The sequence below is a fragment of the Salvia miltiorrhiza genome, chromosome 3 (assembly GCF_028751815.1).
Source record: "Salvia miltiorrhiza cultivar Shanhuang (shh) chromosome 3, IMPLAD_Smil_shh, whole genome shotgun sequence".
In the NCBI taxonomy this organism is placed as follows: domain Eukaryota; kingdom Viridiplantae; phylum Streptophyta; class Magnoliopsida; order Lamiales; family Lamiaceae; genus Salvia; species Salvia miltiorrhiza.
The window spans coordinates 2,517,462-2,531,421 of NC_080389.1; the positions used below are offsets into that span (position 1 = coordinate 2,517,462).

The 13,960-nt window shown below is 33.3% G+C and overlaps 2 protein-coding genes and 1 long non-coding RNA gene across 4 annotated transcripts in view; 2 read left to right on the forward strand and 1 right to left on the reverse strand.

Moving 5' to 3' along the window:
• LOC131016821 (putative late blight resistance protein homolog R1C-3) overlaps positions 1-13,960 on the forward strand; it is a 629,159-nt gene that overhangs the window by 594,022 nt on the left and 21,177 nt on the right. The window lies entirely within an intron of this gene.
• LOC131016818 (putative late blight resistance protein homolog R1A-3) lies at positions 1,132-7,580 on the forward strand. Of its 2 annotated transcripts, none has more exons than XM_057945569.1 (3): positions 1,132-5,135; positions 5,536-5,649; positions 7,038-7,580. In XM_057945569.1, the coding sequence occupies exons 1-2, from the start codon at positions 2,554-2,556 to the stop codon at positions 5,612-5,614; spliced, it is 2,661 nt and encodes an 886-aa protein (XP_057801552.1). In that variant the 5' UTR covers positions 1,132-2,553; the 3' UTR covers positions 5,615-5,649; positions 7,038-7,580. The 2 variants fall into 2 exon arrangements, with proteins under 2 accessions (XP_057801552.1, XP_057801550.1); XM_057945567.1 differs by lacking the exon at positions 7,038-7,580 and adding an exon at positions 6,392-6,613 and having other exon boundaries at positions 1,133-5,135.
• LOC131017081 (uncharacterized) lies at positions 13,037-13,853 on the reverse strand. The gene is made up of 2 exons (XR_009099398.1): positions 13,413-13,853; positions 13,037-13,336 (listed from the first exon to the last, which is right to left on the reverse strand). It is a non-coding gene; the product is annotated as an uncharacterized LOC131017081 (long non-coding RNA).

Genomic DNA, 13,960 nt, shown 5'->3' on the forward strand with positions numbered 1-13,960 from the left:
ATGAAAAATAAAGAAAAATTTACAATAATAAAAATCGATATTATGAAAATGTAAAAGAAAAAAGATAAGAAATTTAAATACAAATTAAAATAAAAATGAGAGAATTAAGGAGAGAGAATTTTTTAAATAATAAATATAATTTTTATATTTTAAATAAAATATTTATATAAATATATGTCAAATTAGTTTTTTATAGTGATCTTTAATTTGATATGCATATTAACTATTTTGTAATTAGTAATTTTACAAAGAAATAAATAAAGATAAAGAAAAGAAAATATATAATCGAACTGTAATATGGGCTGGCACGTTGATTCCATATTGGGCTTGTAAATTACAATTGCTGGGCTTTGGTTAACAAAATAAAACAAGGGCCCAAAAAGGTATAAATACACAATAGAAAAATATAAGTATATATCTTTTTTTTTTTGAAAATAAAATATAAGTATATCTTTGTTTGGTGAAGCTTATACCGAAAACAAACTCAAAAAAATTGAAAATATTTTCAGCTGAAGCAACTGAGCTGATTGTGCTTTTGATGTTGTTGGTCCTTGCTCAACACCTAAAGATCTTCTTTAAAGGAAAAACAGCCTATAATCCGGATTGGGGCTGCTTTAGGAGCGAATGGTTCCGCCGTGCAGATAAAGTGAGATTTCTGGAACTAAAGCTGACATGAGGCACGCCATAAATTGAGAATTTTGGTATGGAAAAAAAAAAAAACTATTAATTGATTTAAAAGATTCGTAGCTGCCCAATCACATTGAAATTGTCATATATTGAAGTGGTGGAGTCGTTGAGTTGGGACATTGTTGTGAACAAGTTGCAATCAGGTTTTTCCCTCCATACAAAATACACATGATTAAAGTCACTTGAATTTTAGGCTTTTACTCCCTTAAGAATATTTTCTCTTAAGATTTTTAGATCCCTTAAGAAGTCTAAGAAACAATTAGTTGAGTGTAAGATTACACATACATATATCTTTCTTTTTATTTTCTAACTATTGATTGGTCTTGAATTTTCTAGCAGTAATGTTTATAAAGTGATAAATGCATGTATTGAGATATAAATTTTTTACACAAAATCTCGTGTCCACCCGGGGTATTAGTATCATTTCGATAACATGATAGCGTCATTTATTGTTAGTGTCATTTCGAAATAGTGTTATTTATATAACATGATAGTGTCATTTGTAAAACAAAATAGTGTTAGTGTCATTTCAAAATATTGTTAGTGTTAGTATCATTTAGATTTAGTGTTAGTGTTATTTACACCCGAGTCTACGGTACACTCGGGTGTACAGGAGACTACATCGATTTTTTATTGACTACTGAAATTAATAGTACAATATAGTAATTCATTCAATTGCAATATTTAATTTATATAAATTAGTTAAATTTCAATATATGGAACATTATTTATATACCAAGATTTTACTGTAGAGAAGCTATGAATATATCCTATTTATGTGATTTTTTTTAGACTACCTATTTATGTTATTAAAGAAGTGTCCAAGAATTAAGACTATATTTTTTTTGCAGAAGATTGCAAACAGTATAAAATTCATAGCGATATGTACAACTAATTAGTACGATAATTATCCTATTGAACCAGCCAAAATGAAAGTCTCTCTAACAACCCGGCTGCTTTATATTATATGAGAACATTTCAAGACTGAGAAATAGAGATATATCGTCTCTCTCTAGAAATTTTCTATGCAATTATTTTATTAGTTTAATTGTGAAAGGTGTACATTTTTTCTTTTGAATGGCATTAAATTGTTGAAAATAATATTCTTTCAATAATCTGGTTGTTGGGATGTCACCATCGTATTTGGATCTTTTCAATAATACATTTTGAAAATGGTGTTGTATTTGCAAAGGTTTGAAAATGGTGTTGTATTTACCATGTGTAATGGACGTATAGGCTGTACTAATTTAATTAAAAGTCATGGACTGCTTTCTAACAACTTTATGATGTTTCTCATAAATTCAAAAAGGATGGATTATTGTATCTAATTAATTTATTACTTTGTGGGGTAAGCATTTGTCGAATTCTTTAAATTGCATAAATTACAATATTAGCGGTAGTTACAATAGTCGTAAAATAATATGTTTGTTAAAATGTCATGCTTGCATTTTTTGTCAACAAATAAGTAAACGATCAGCAATTGTTTATCTTTTTCTTATAGAAAATAACAAGTAGTCTCTCTAACAACACTTCTGCTTTTTGGACACTATATTTACTCAGAGGAATGTAAGAAACCATCACCCAAAACAGATTGCCATTTGTCTATTTTGATAATTATCAGTTTCTCTCTCTACAATTGTTATTGTTCCTTCATATGATCTGCAAAATCTTGTAGCAAGAAGATAGTTTATTTCTTCTCTTCTGATTCTCCCTTTGCTGTTGTTCCATCATTTTATCTTCAAAATCTTGTATTAAGAGGATAGTTTCTTTATCTGCAAAATCTTGTGGTTAGAGCATAGTTTCTTTCCCTTCTCTTCTATTCTACCTTTGATTTGCATAATCTTGTCTCTGAGAGTGTGTGTAAGGATGGCTTATTCTACTCTTGTTTCACTTGAAAGAACCATTGATCAATTCCTCAATCATAATCAATTTTCCATTTCTCCTCACGAAAAAAAACATGTTATATCTCTCGATAAATATGTTATTACACTCCGAGCTTTTCTTGAGGATTTTCCCGAGAAAGCCAAGAGTTTTGAAGCAAGAATGAGGAATGTAGCAATGGAGGCAGAAGATGTTGTCGAATTGTATATGATGGAAAAAATCCACTACAATATTCGATATACCCACTGGATTGCAGAACTAAGAAGAATCAAGTTTATATTCCAGTTGCGCAGAATAGAAAATCAAATGGATTCAATCGCCGGAGTGGTGGTGGAGATCAAAAATAGCATCATCACCATCAAAGATGCAGAACTTGATGACTCTGTTGGGACTAGTTCATCCTCATCTCAGGGTGCAGAAGCTGGCAAAATCGATATGGTTGGCTTGAACGAAGATTTGATAGAGATAAAGGCTTGGCTTTGTGGAGATTCGCGACAACTCCAAATCCTCCCAATAACTGGTATGGGAGGAATTGGCAAGACGACTCTTGCTAGAAATGCTTATGATGATCCATTAATCATGGAGCATTTTCAGATTCGTGTTTGGGTCACTATAACACAAGATTATAGTGAAGAAAGAATTCTTTCAAACATCTTCGATTCCTTGAAAGAATTCAACCGAGAAAGGAATGATAGATCCATGGCGGAGAAAGTGTACAAAATCCTAGTAGGCAGGAGATTTTTGATTGTGATGGATGATATGTGGAGCACCAAGGTACTGAATGATGTAAAGAAGTTGTTTCCTGACGACAACAATGGGAGTCGAATTCTGTTAACCACAAGGTTGGTAGATGTTGCTGCTTATGCCAACTCTTCCACGCCTTCCCATAAGATGCGTTTGATGGATCCGTGTCAGAGCTGGAATCTACTACGAGAGAAGGTGTTCGGACACCAAGATTCCGTCCCTCGTGAATTGGAGGCCATTGGAAGGGAGATTGCAAGAAGCTGCGGAGGATTGCCCCTTGCAACGGTGGTGGTTGCAGGACTCCTATCCTCGGTGAGTAAAACTCCAACTTCATGGGAGGAAATTGCTAAAAATGTAAGATCATCTCTTGCCACAACAGATGGGCGGGTGCAAAAGATTCTATCCTTGAGTTACATCCATTTGCCTCATCATTTGAGGGCGTGTTTCTTACACGTGGGAGGATTTCCAAAAGATCACGAGATCAAAGTCGAGAACCTGAAGAGGTTATGGATAGCTGAAGGCTTTGTGAAACCAGTTGCATCCAAAAGCTTTGAAGACAGAGCAGAAGAGTATCTGGAGGATCTTATCAGGAGAAGTCTTGTTATTGTTTCCAATAATAAATCTAATGGCAAAATAAAAAATTGCAGGCTCCATGATCTGGTACGAGATTTGTGCATCAAGAAATCGCAGGAAGAGAAGTTTCTTGTGCACGTTAAGGGTAGGCGAGCGCTGGAGCTGATGAAGAGCATGAAAGATGAGCGCAGGATAAGTGTTTCTAGCTCTAAACTCGATTCTTTCGCTCACATTTTTAGCACAACCATCCGGACTATAATGTACTTCGAGTATAAACTTGAGTCTTTCGGGAGCTTTAGACTGCTCAGGGTCCTCGATGTGCTGAGAGTCGGATTTCTTCCGCGTTTGGTCCCTGATCAATTTTTTGAGCTGTTTCATTTGAGGTACATTGCTTTCTCCTATGACTATAAAATTCCGAGAGCAATCTCAAACCTTCAAAGCCTTCAAACCTTAATCATTCGGACCGGTGATAGTGTTTTGCCAGATGAAATTTGGAATTTGCCGCAACTAAGGCATCTCATTATCCTCGATTATTTTAGTTGTTACTTAACTCATCCCAATAGTGCTCCTTTTGCTCTAAACAATCTGCAAACACTAGGGGGAGTGAGAGATCTCGATTGTTCATTAAGTCTCCTCCACATGATTCCCAACCTTAGGAAGCTGTCCATCTCTTATTCGTGGGGACCGGGAGAATCACTCTTCCATAATCTTGTACATCTCCATCAACTTGAAAATTTGAAGCTGGAAAAGGAGAGCTATCGGTGTAAGTCTGGTGTCCACGATCTTCTGCTTCCAACTTCGCTGAAGAAGTTAGCCTTGATCGGTTGGGGTTTTCACGATCCTTACCTCAAAATTTCCGGTCCGTTGCCTAATCTTCAAGTGCTAAAACTGAGAAAATTCAACTTCGTGCAGCAAGAATGGGTTACTAGCGATACAGACTTCCCAAAGCTGAGATTTCTACTCATCGATCGATCGGATCTGAAGCAATGGAACAGCGAAGGCAGCCACTTCCCGTTGCTCGAGCACCTGCTGATTCATTCTTGCCGGAATCTCAGTGAAATCCCGACGTTGAAGTTGATCGAGGTTAAGGACTGTGAGAATTCGGTGGCGGAATCCGTCAAACTAATTCAAGAAGAGCAGCAAAGTTACGGAGATGATGTGTTTCAAGTTCGTTGTATTGGTTGTAAGCCCATCCAAAAGCCGCTTCCGCCGCCACCACCGGCCATCAAAAGGCCGGTTTCAGCTCGATGGTAAGAGATTTACAAATATATAAATTATATCTGCTTTGGACTTTTTTTACCTTATATCGAGCTTTTGCACTAATGCTCAACACTCAATGGTCGAGAATGTCGAGCATTAGTGCATTTTCTAAGAATGCTTGATTGCTCGGCTTATCGTGGTCGAGCACGTCCTGCATTAGTGCATTTTCCATTATTGCTCGACATGCTCAACTCGTATTGCTCGAGCAAAGTTTGTGATTCGAGCAATACAGAACAACAAGATGAAGTTTCAAAAGGGTAGTTTTTATAATTTTCTTTTATGATGAATATTTTTTGTTTTTGATTTTTTGCGTAGGTAAAAGCTACCATCAACTCTATATGATTATATAAGGAAAAGTCAGCTGTAACTCTGCATCTTCTTGTTTTGTAGGAATATAAGTAAAGTTTACCATGTTACGGACTTGCCTCGATATAAGCGCTGGAGAAGAAATCTAAGGAAAATGAAGTAATTTGACTTTTCCGGATCAGAAGCATCGGTAGTAAGGTGAGTATGTATTTGTCATGCAAAAAGATTTGTGCTCATGTCAAATTATGACACTAATAAATAATTTAATTTAGTAAGCTACAAAAAAAATTATGTTTGTCTATTAATAGAATGAAATCTGTAGTTCTAGCAGTTAGCTGATAGATTAAAAATTTGGGATTCAAGTTCACTGCATTTCTTGGATGATCAGCTTCTCAACCATGTTAGAGCTTTGCAAACAATGAAACAACATTTATGAGTGTATAGTAGTTGTTGCTAACCTTAATTATGCATACATAGTTGCGCGTAATGTTGAGCACCCAACGAGGTGGACTCAAAACTTCCCTAGTTAGCTTGGGGATATTGTACGGGATGATATTGAGTAATAGTATTGATAGCTTTCTGTCTCAAAAAAAAAAAAAAAATTAAGAGAAATTATTTGTTAAGTATGAATTTAATTCATTGTATGAAAGATTCTTATAGTGGATTCACGGTGCAATTTAATTATAAGTTGTATTGTGTAAATTATGCATTGTGTCCACATTTATTTTCCACTGTATCTTTTGCTTTCATAAATAATTGTTCGAATATTTGTTCAAATAATTAGTCCAACATAGTATTTGTGGGAGCAAGAACTTTGAATTGGTATTAGAGTCAGGTTTCAAATAAACTCTAACATTTTTTTATTTTATTTTGCTGATTTGCCTTCTTCATTAAATTAATATTCTTTGTTTTTCAAAACTATATTTTATATATTTTGCAGCTTAACAAACTGGGTTATGGAATCGAACAAGAAGACTTGGTCAAATTGCTAAAATAGAAGGAGGTGGTCTTAACAATGCCCTCAATATGGGACCCTTTCTCTACTATCAATACTTCGTGTGCGAAATGCAAATTTGGTGAAACTTCTTGTATTTTTCGGCCATTAACCCATTAAAAAAAATCTATCTTCGACTTTATATTATTCATGAAAAGAATAGTTTTTTTTTTTTTAAATATATATTAATTACTCCCTCCGTCTATGAAAGAAAAGTTAGTTGTTTATTAGGTGAGTATCTGTCACGCGATATGCTACCAAAAAGATTTCTGGGCATCTTAAAATATGAAACTACAAAAAGAAAAAATTATATACTTTTGATTAATATTTAAATTTTCGAGCATTTCTTTCTCCAAAATATAATTTGGAAATAAATAATAAATTGATGAGAACCAGAAAAAAAGTGTTTGTTTGTTAGCTAAATCTACAGTTTATCGGTTAGGCATTAGATTAATGCTCCCTAACTTAATTTTCAGCTATTATTTTGTTGGCGCTAGTTAAATTTTCAGAGCTATTAACTTTTAGCAAATTGTACGGATGCTTCATTGGCTGACTTTTAGTTTTTTTTTTACTTTTATTTTTTCCCCATTAGCATGATCGAGCTGGATAGTCGATTCCTCAATTTAGAGATGGAGAGGGTGTTTGCAAAAATGCCTTTTGAGGTTTTGAATTATACCGCTTCATGAAAAGTAGACCGTTATCATTTTGTCAATGATACACATGTTGTTGAGCTTCTAGACGAGACTGGGCAAGAGGTGTTTGATAAAATGACTGCCTACAACTGCAAAAGCAGAGGCTGAGCAGAAGGTGTTCGATCAAATGTCTGAACCAATACCTGATGAAGTACTTGTTGGTCCACCAACGGGAAATATTTGTGTCAGTTCATTATTTCTATATTTGTTGCTTTCCTTTCGTTACTATGAGTCCTTATTGTCTAAGGTCTCTCTTTATTTGGAAATTATTTTCCTTAGGGTAATTATCAGTTTGCTAGTGGAGTGCTTAATCTCGTAATCTTTTGCTTTCTTATGAGGAATTGTTTTTCTTGTTTTTTCTTGGTTCATTTTCATTCACTAACTTGTAATAAAATGTTCATTTTGTCTAATGTAATATACTAATATTCAATCTTTCTCCCTAATTCACTGTTTTCTGCTGCACGTCCCAATTGTGTCACGATTCACACAACGTTTTGGAAGTCTGCCTCTTTAATATTTAAAAATATTAAATTTAAATTCTAGCAAAGGGGTTTGGCAGAGTTTGGTGGGGTTAAACATTCTCACAAAGGATTATTATAGTTCATCACTTTACAGTACTAAGGGCGATTACTTAGCTTAAATGATAAAAATAATCAAAACCACAAAGTTTTTAAGTTAATTTTGTTTTATTCTTATCCCATTAAAAGACTAGAATTGGGGTAATTCTACTCTTGAGCTTAAAAATACTCATTCATCCATTTTATCAATCATGCAAAAGTAAACGCCTCTTACAAATTTTAGTGAATCATCATAATTATCTTTGAAAAATTATTTTAGCTTCGTTTTTTGTTGGAATGTCTTATTCCATCCCCGCATGTGATATGATTTCTGGGGGCTAATTATAGACTACGAGACATTAAATATGATAATTATGTTGATGTTATGGCTCAACAACTAAATAATTTCGCATAGATAAAAGAAATCCCGATTAATTACTCTAATCCAAGTTGTAAGCAAAAATAATTAAGACAGTTTTGGCTGTTTTGGTCAACCTTGTATTGCTTATGCAAAGAATTGCGAATTTATGCATTTAATCCGAATAGGTCCCACACCAACCATCTATCACTAGAATAAATAATTAGTAGGAATCTTTTGTGTAAAAAGATGCTTCCGACAAACCAACAATAATTAAGTGCTAAAATATTAATGCTACAGTAGTCATCTTTGTAAACAAAGTTGTCAACCTTTGGCAGGCCAACTACTCTATATCATTTGTCTATATTTTTTTTTACTGATGGAAGGATGATACATGCTACTTAGGTGAAGTGAATAATAAATATATAAATATTTTTTTTCACTATTTTAAAGAATTTTGGATGTTACAAAAGTATTTTATTTCAAATGTATACAAACTATATAAATTAAATAACTAAATTAACCTAAAAAATGCAGTAATATTTTAGGTATAATCAAAATATGTAAGAATAGACACTTTTGATTATAGTATTGATGGATAAATGGAAAAATATAGTATATCATGTTTTATACTAATTAGATATTGTCTCTAAATTAAATATAGGGTTATTCTTTAAAAGTAGTTTGAACTTTAACTTTATGGTGACTTTAATTTTTAGCTTTGTATTTGTAATTATTAGAAATATAATTTATACTTATCTTCGTGTTCAGTTTATACCTCAAAGTCAAAAATTTCGATAAACTGAACATCTATGAGTGTGAACTTCTTATGCAATTTCTTTTTTAACACTAAATTAGCTTCCAGCGATACATTTCAACCTCAATTAGTCTTAAATTTTGACTTTGATTATAAACTAAAAAATTAATTAAGGACAAACTATATTTGTAGTTTTTTAGTTATTTAAATTATGTCATTTTTAATTTTAATGTAATGTTTAATTTTAATTTCAATAAAAATTAAATATTTTAACATAGAAGCGTAAATGGGGATTTTGTGGAAATGGAGATTTAAGCACTTTCATAAGACCTATGCATTGGAGGGGAATGTTATATATTTATTATAACACGTAATACTCTATAGCAATGCCTAATGCGGAAAAAAAAGGTTGATTAGTCTAATACATTTCGCAGAACACAATCAACTATGAACCAAACTAAAAAAATCTAGCATAGTGTGCGCATATTGTCTTGCTCATAAGTGGTTAATGCACCCGATCAAAAAAAAAAAAAAAAAAAAAAAAAAATAAGTGGTTAATGCACAAGGCCTGATGTCCTGGGTTCGAATCCACCGTAATGCAGTTTTTAAATTTCTTTATTCACACAACAAAAAATCAAGAGATTACCGACGACAGAATGCCGTCGGTAATAAAACACGGCCGCCGGTAAAGCACCCTACCGGCGGCGGTGCCGCCGGCAAATTGCCGCGGCTAATCGACTCGTCGGTAACGACATTACCGACGGCGACCGGCGGCCGCCAGCAATTAACGACGGCACAGCCGCCGCAATTTCCGCCGTTAAATGGCGGAGCAATGCCGGCGAATTAGCGGCGGCGTATACCGCCGCTAATTAGCGGCGGCATTATTCCCGTCGGTGATTTCCACCGGCGTCCGGTGGAGATCGCCGGAGTCTGCCGGACTATTAGCGACGGCGTTTGCCGCCGCTAATTACCGGCGGTATTAATGTCGTCGGTAATAAACCATCGCCGTCCGGTAGCGCTTCGCCGGAGGGGGCCGGTCTATTAGCAAGGGCAAATACCGTCGGTAATTAGCGACGGCATTTTGCCCTCGGTAATGTTTTTTATTTTATTTTATTTTATTTTATTTATTTATTTATTTATTGTATATCTACAATTTATTTCCGTATTTATACGGTATTGCATATTTTAGACGAACTTCCCAGTGGGTCACCCGACTTCCCAGTGGGTCACCCATCTTGCTTGTTCTCTGTGTCATGCACGCTTAACTTTGAAATTCTTTTCGAGTGGTCACTAGTACAGAACACTCGTATTATTGATATATTTACACCTATTAATTCATTTAAATGCTATATACTCACTCATATATTTATAATATTTGAATATGTGGAGATAATACCTGAAATATGTTGTTAATTACTGATCGAGTTCGTTTCCGTCCTTATTTTTATCGTCGGTAAAATATTTAATTATTAATTAAATATTTTAATTTAATTTTTTAATTTTAATTTTTTTAACATTAATACACTAAAAGTGTTTTAATTTGGTTATTATAATGTGATTTGAATTTATTTGTTTATGTTAAATGCAATCATCATCATCATCATTGCCATAAATATATAAAACATATATAGTTTTAATAATTAAAGCACTTGAAATATATAGTTCAATAAAACATAAATTTGAAAAGAAAGTGCAAATGTAATTTTGTTTGAAAACATAAATATAAGTCTAGCATGGTAATAAAAGACGGAAAGTCCTAAGCATCATCATCATCATCATCGACATCAGGGGATGGAGCTCGCTGACAACTATACATCCTCATAAACGCCTCCATTTGAGCCATGCACTCCTGCATGGCTTGGCGTTCTGCTTGCTCTGTTGCCAATCGCTCCTCCAGCGTGGAGATCCGTGTCTCATAAAGCTGCTGAGACACCGCAGAAGTGCCCGTGCTGCGGATAGACCCCCTACTAGCCTGACTCTGCCCGGCACTCCCGACGCCGTAGATCCGTGACCTATCCGGATGCACCACATCCAAATACACCTCATCTAGCCGTGACTCTCGTCCTGTGGCAGCGGCAAGTCGATGAACCTCGGCCTAATTCATACATAACAATGCATAATTGTTATAAAATAAATACATTCACTAAATATTTGAATAAACTTAAACACTTACGTCAATTCTTGCATCTCTCTCCGACGTATAACTTCCGTCGGCGTACATGTGGAGGCGGAGGAAGGTGGCATAGTTCGGTGCATCCTGGGGAAAATCAGGCTCCAAGCTCTGTAGATGCATTTATATAAGATAAATAAATTATATTAGTCAAGATATTATATATTTATATATATATATATATATAAAGGGTGTGGTTCTAGAGAGAACTATATTATTTGTGAGAACGGGAGAACCATCAAATCTAATGCATTCACTGTAAAAAATAATGCATTCGTTGTTAAAATTAATGCACTCAAAAAAATAAAAAAAATTGCTCCCTTCAGGATTCGAACCCAGGATCTGCATTCATCCAACAAGATGATGCATCCACCGTAGATCTTGATGATCGAATGGCTGAAAATGGTTCTCCGTTCTTTTTTTATTTATGGTTCTTTCCTGAACCTCTCCCTATATATATATATATATATATAGAGGGCCGCTCCAACGAGACCCCCTAATTTTAGTGAGATCTAGGACACGATCTGGTGCGTTTATTTTATCAATCCTATGGCTAATATTGTATCTGGAGGGTGATTTTTTTTCGCAGGGTTTGAATCCTGGAGGGAGCAGAATATTTTAAATTTTGTTATTCATCAGTATATACTGCATTGTTCATTAGTATATACGACACTGTTCATCAGTACATATGTCTTATTCGTTACGAATTTTTTAAATTTTATTTTTCATCAGTATATACATCTTGTTCATTAGTATTATATGTCTTATTCATTGTACTCATGTTACACGAAAAATAGGGGGTCTCACTGGAGCGCGCCCCTATATATATATACTTATGTAAGATAAATAATTTATATATATTTATATATATATATATATATATACTTATATATATATATACTTATATAGGGAAGGGATCAAAAACGAATGCTAAATGTAGAGAGAATAGAGAATAAATGGGGAGCATTGATTTTCCCAATCTAATGGTTCATGATGTATTTCAATCCATTCATTTGATTATATGCATAAGGACATATTAGTAATATTCTATTTTTTTTATAACCGATCACTTCTACAATTAAGGCAACTATAATCAAATTATTTTGGAAACTTATCATGTACATGTATCCTCATGATTTTGGTATTTTTTTTATACTTTATTTTGTACCCTTTTTTTCGTTGACTTTTTTTTAGTGTCCAATTTGTATATCAAATTATATTTTCCTTTATTATGTTTGAGCATGGTAATTAATCCATAAAATATCACACCATCCGTATTCCTATTCCCAATATGTTTTACGTTATTTATGTTTTTTTTTTTCTTCATAATTCTCTATCATATCAATGTTCAGACTTCATTACTAGAATACTCATAATTTTATAATATTTATTCGAAAAGATTTAGTTTAATCATTTTTCTGTATCATTTTTCTGTAAATTATATTATTATTTCAGTTTAGTTCACGTTTTGAAACATATTCAGTAGATTGTTCACATTATTCGCATAACTTGAAAGTTTATTCAGTTTATAAATGCAATATTTTATATTATTCAGATCAGTTAAATGTCCATTCAGCAGAGTTTGTATTTCATATTTTGTAACATATTTAGTAGTATATTTTTCACTTTATTATCAAACATTAAAAGTTTATTCAGTTTATAAATATCATATGTTAATACAGATGCATTCAGTAAGATTAATATTATAAAATGAAATAATATCATGATAATAATATATATATTTTTTTGGTGCAAAATGATTTATAATAAATTTTGCAAATACAATTATATATTATACTGAATAAATATATAAATTTAACAAATAAACTACAATATATACTGAATAACACATAAGCTAATTGTATTATTCACTAAAATTATAGTGAATAATATTGAAAATTCATCAAATACCACTGTGTTATTAATTGAATAAGTAAAACAAGAAACTGAATAAATTAACTAATACAATGAATACATTATAGCTATGTATATTATAGTGAACATGTCACTATAAGATGCCGAATAAAAATACAAATTTTCTGAATAAAAAATAAATATTATACAAATCCAATACTTCATATTAACATAACACAATTCATCCCCTCTTCGGTAGGAGCAAATTCCATATGAATACACAATAACAGAAAATGCAGAATGAAGATCCTCTGCAAACAAATGAATTACAGATAAATGATAAATCCTTGAACATTGAAAGACAAATACTAGAACCAACGAAATTAGAAACAAATAGAAGGAGAAATTCAAACTAAGAAAATGGCAAACCATGCACAAATCTACGAACGATTTCCATAGAATCAACTAATTACTGTAGCAGATCTTGGTGTCGGCTTCCTGCTCTGTCCAATAGAAAAAATAGTTCGAATAGCGGCTGAAAAACGTTGAAGAACAAACTGAGTCAACTAATTACTGTACCAGATCCACGCCGCCAACAAGCTGGTGTTGCGCCATGGCTGCGTCTGATTTTTTGAGATGTGCGAGCAGACCCCGACCTCCTTCACCTGCAAGGCCGAAGACGCCTCCCTCCGCGCCGACTGTGGCCCTGGTCCTCTTCTACGACTCAGGCGTCAAGTTCTCGCCGTCCACCGAAGAAGAAATAGAATGATAGATTAGAGAGAGAGAAAGAGTCGGCAATGGGGGAATGAAAGTGGGTGAATGAGGAGTTTTTTTAGGTATACCATTTTTCAACTATTGCCAATTTACTTGAATACCCTTAATTGGAAATAAAATGTAATTTCGGATTTTGATAAATACATTTAAGATTTAGATATTTATTTTGTTTAAACCGTCTGATTGAGGGGATTTAATGGTGTAGATTAATTCTTTATTCTCTACACTTAAGGGATTCTCCATGGATCCCTCCCCTATTTATATATATATACTTATGAACTTAATTATATAAGATAAATAATTTATATATATATATAAATATATATATATACTTATGAACTTAATTATTTGTT

Coding starts and splice junctions, on each gene's coding strand:
- LOC131016818 (XM_057945569.1), top strand. CDS start 2,554: ATGGCTTATTCTACTCTTGTTTCACTTGAAAGAACCATTGATCAATTC. Junction 5,136..5,535: donor AGGCCGGTTTCAGCTCGATG/GTAAGAGATTTA, acceptor CTTGTTTTGTAG/GAATATAAGTAAAGTTTACC.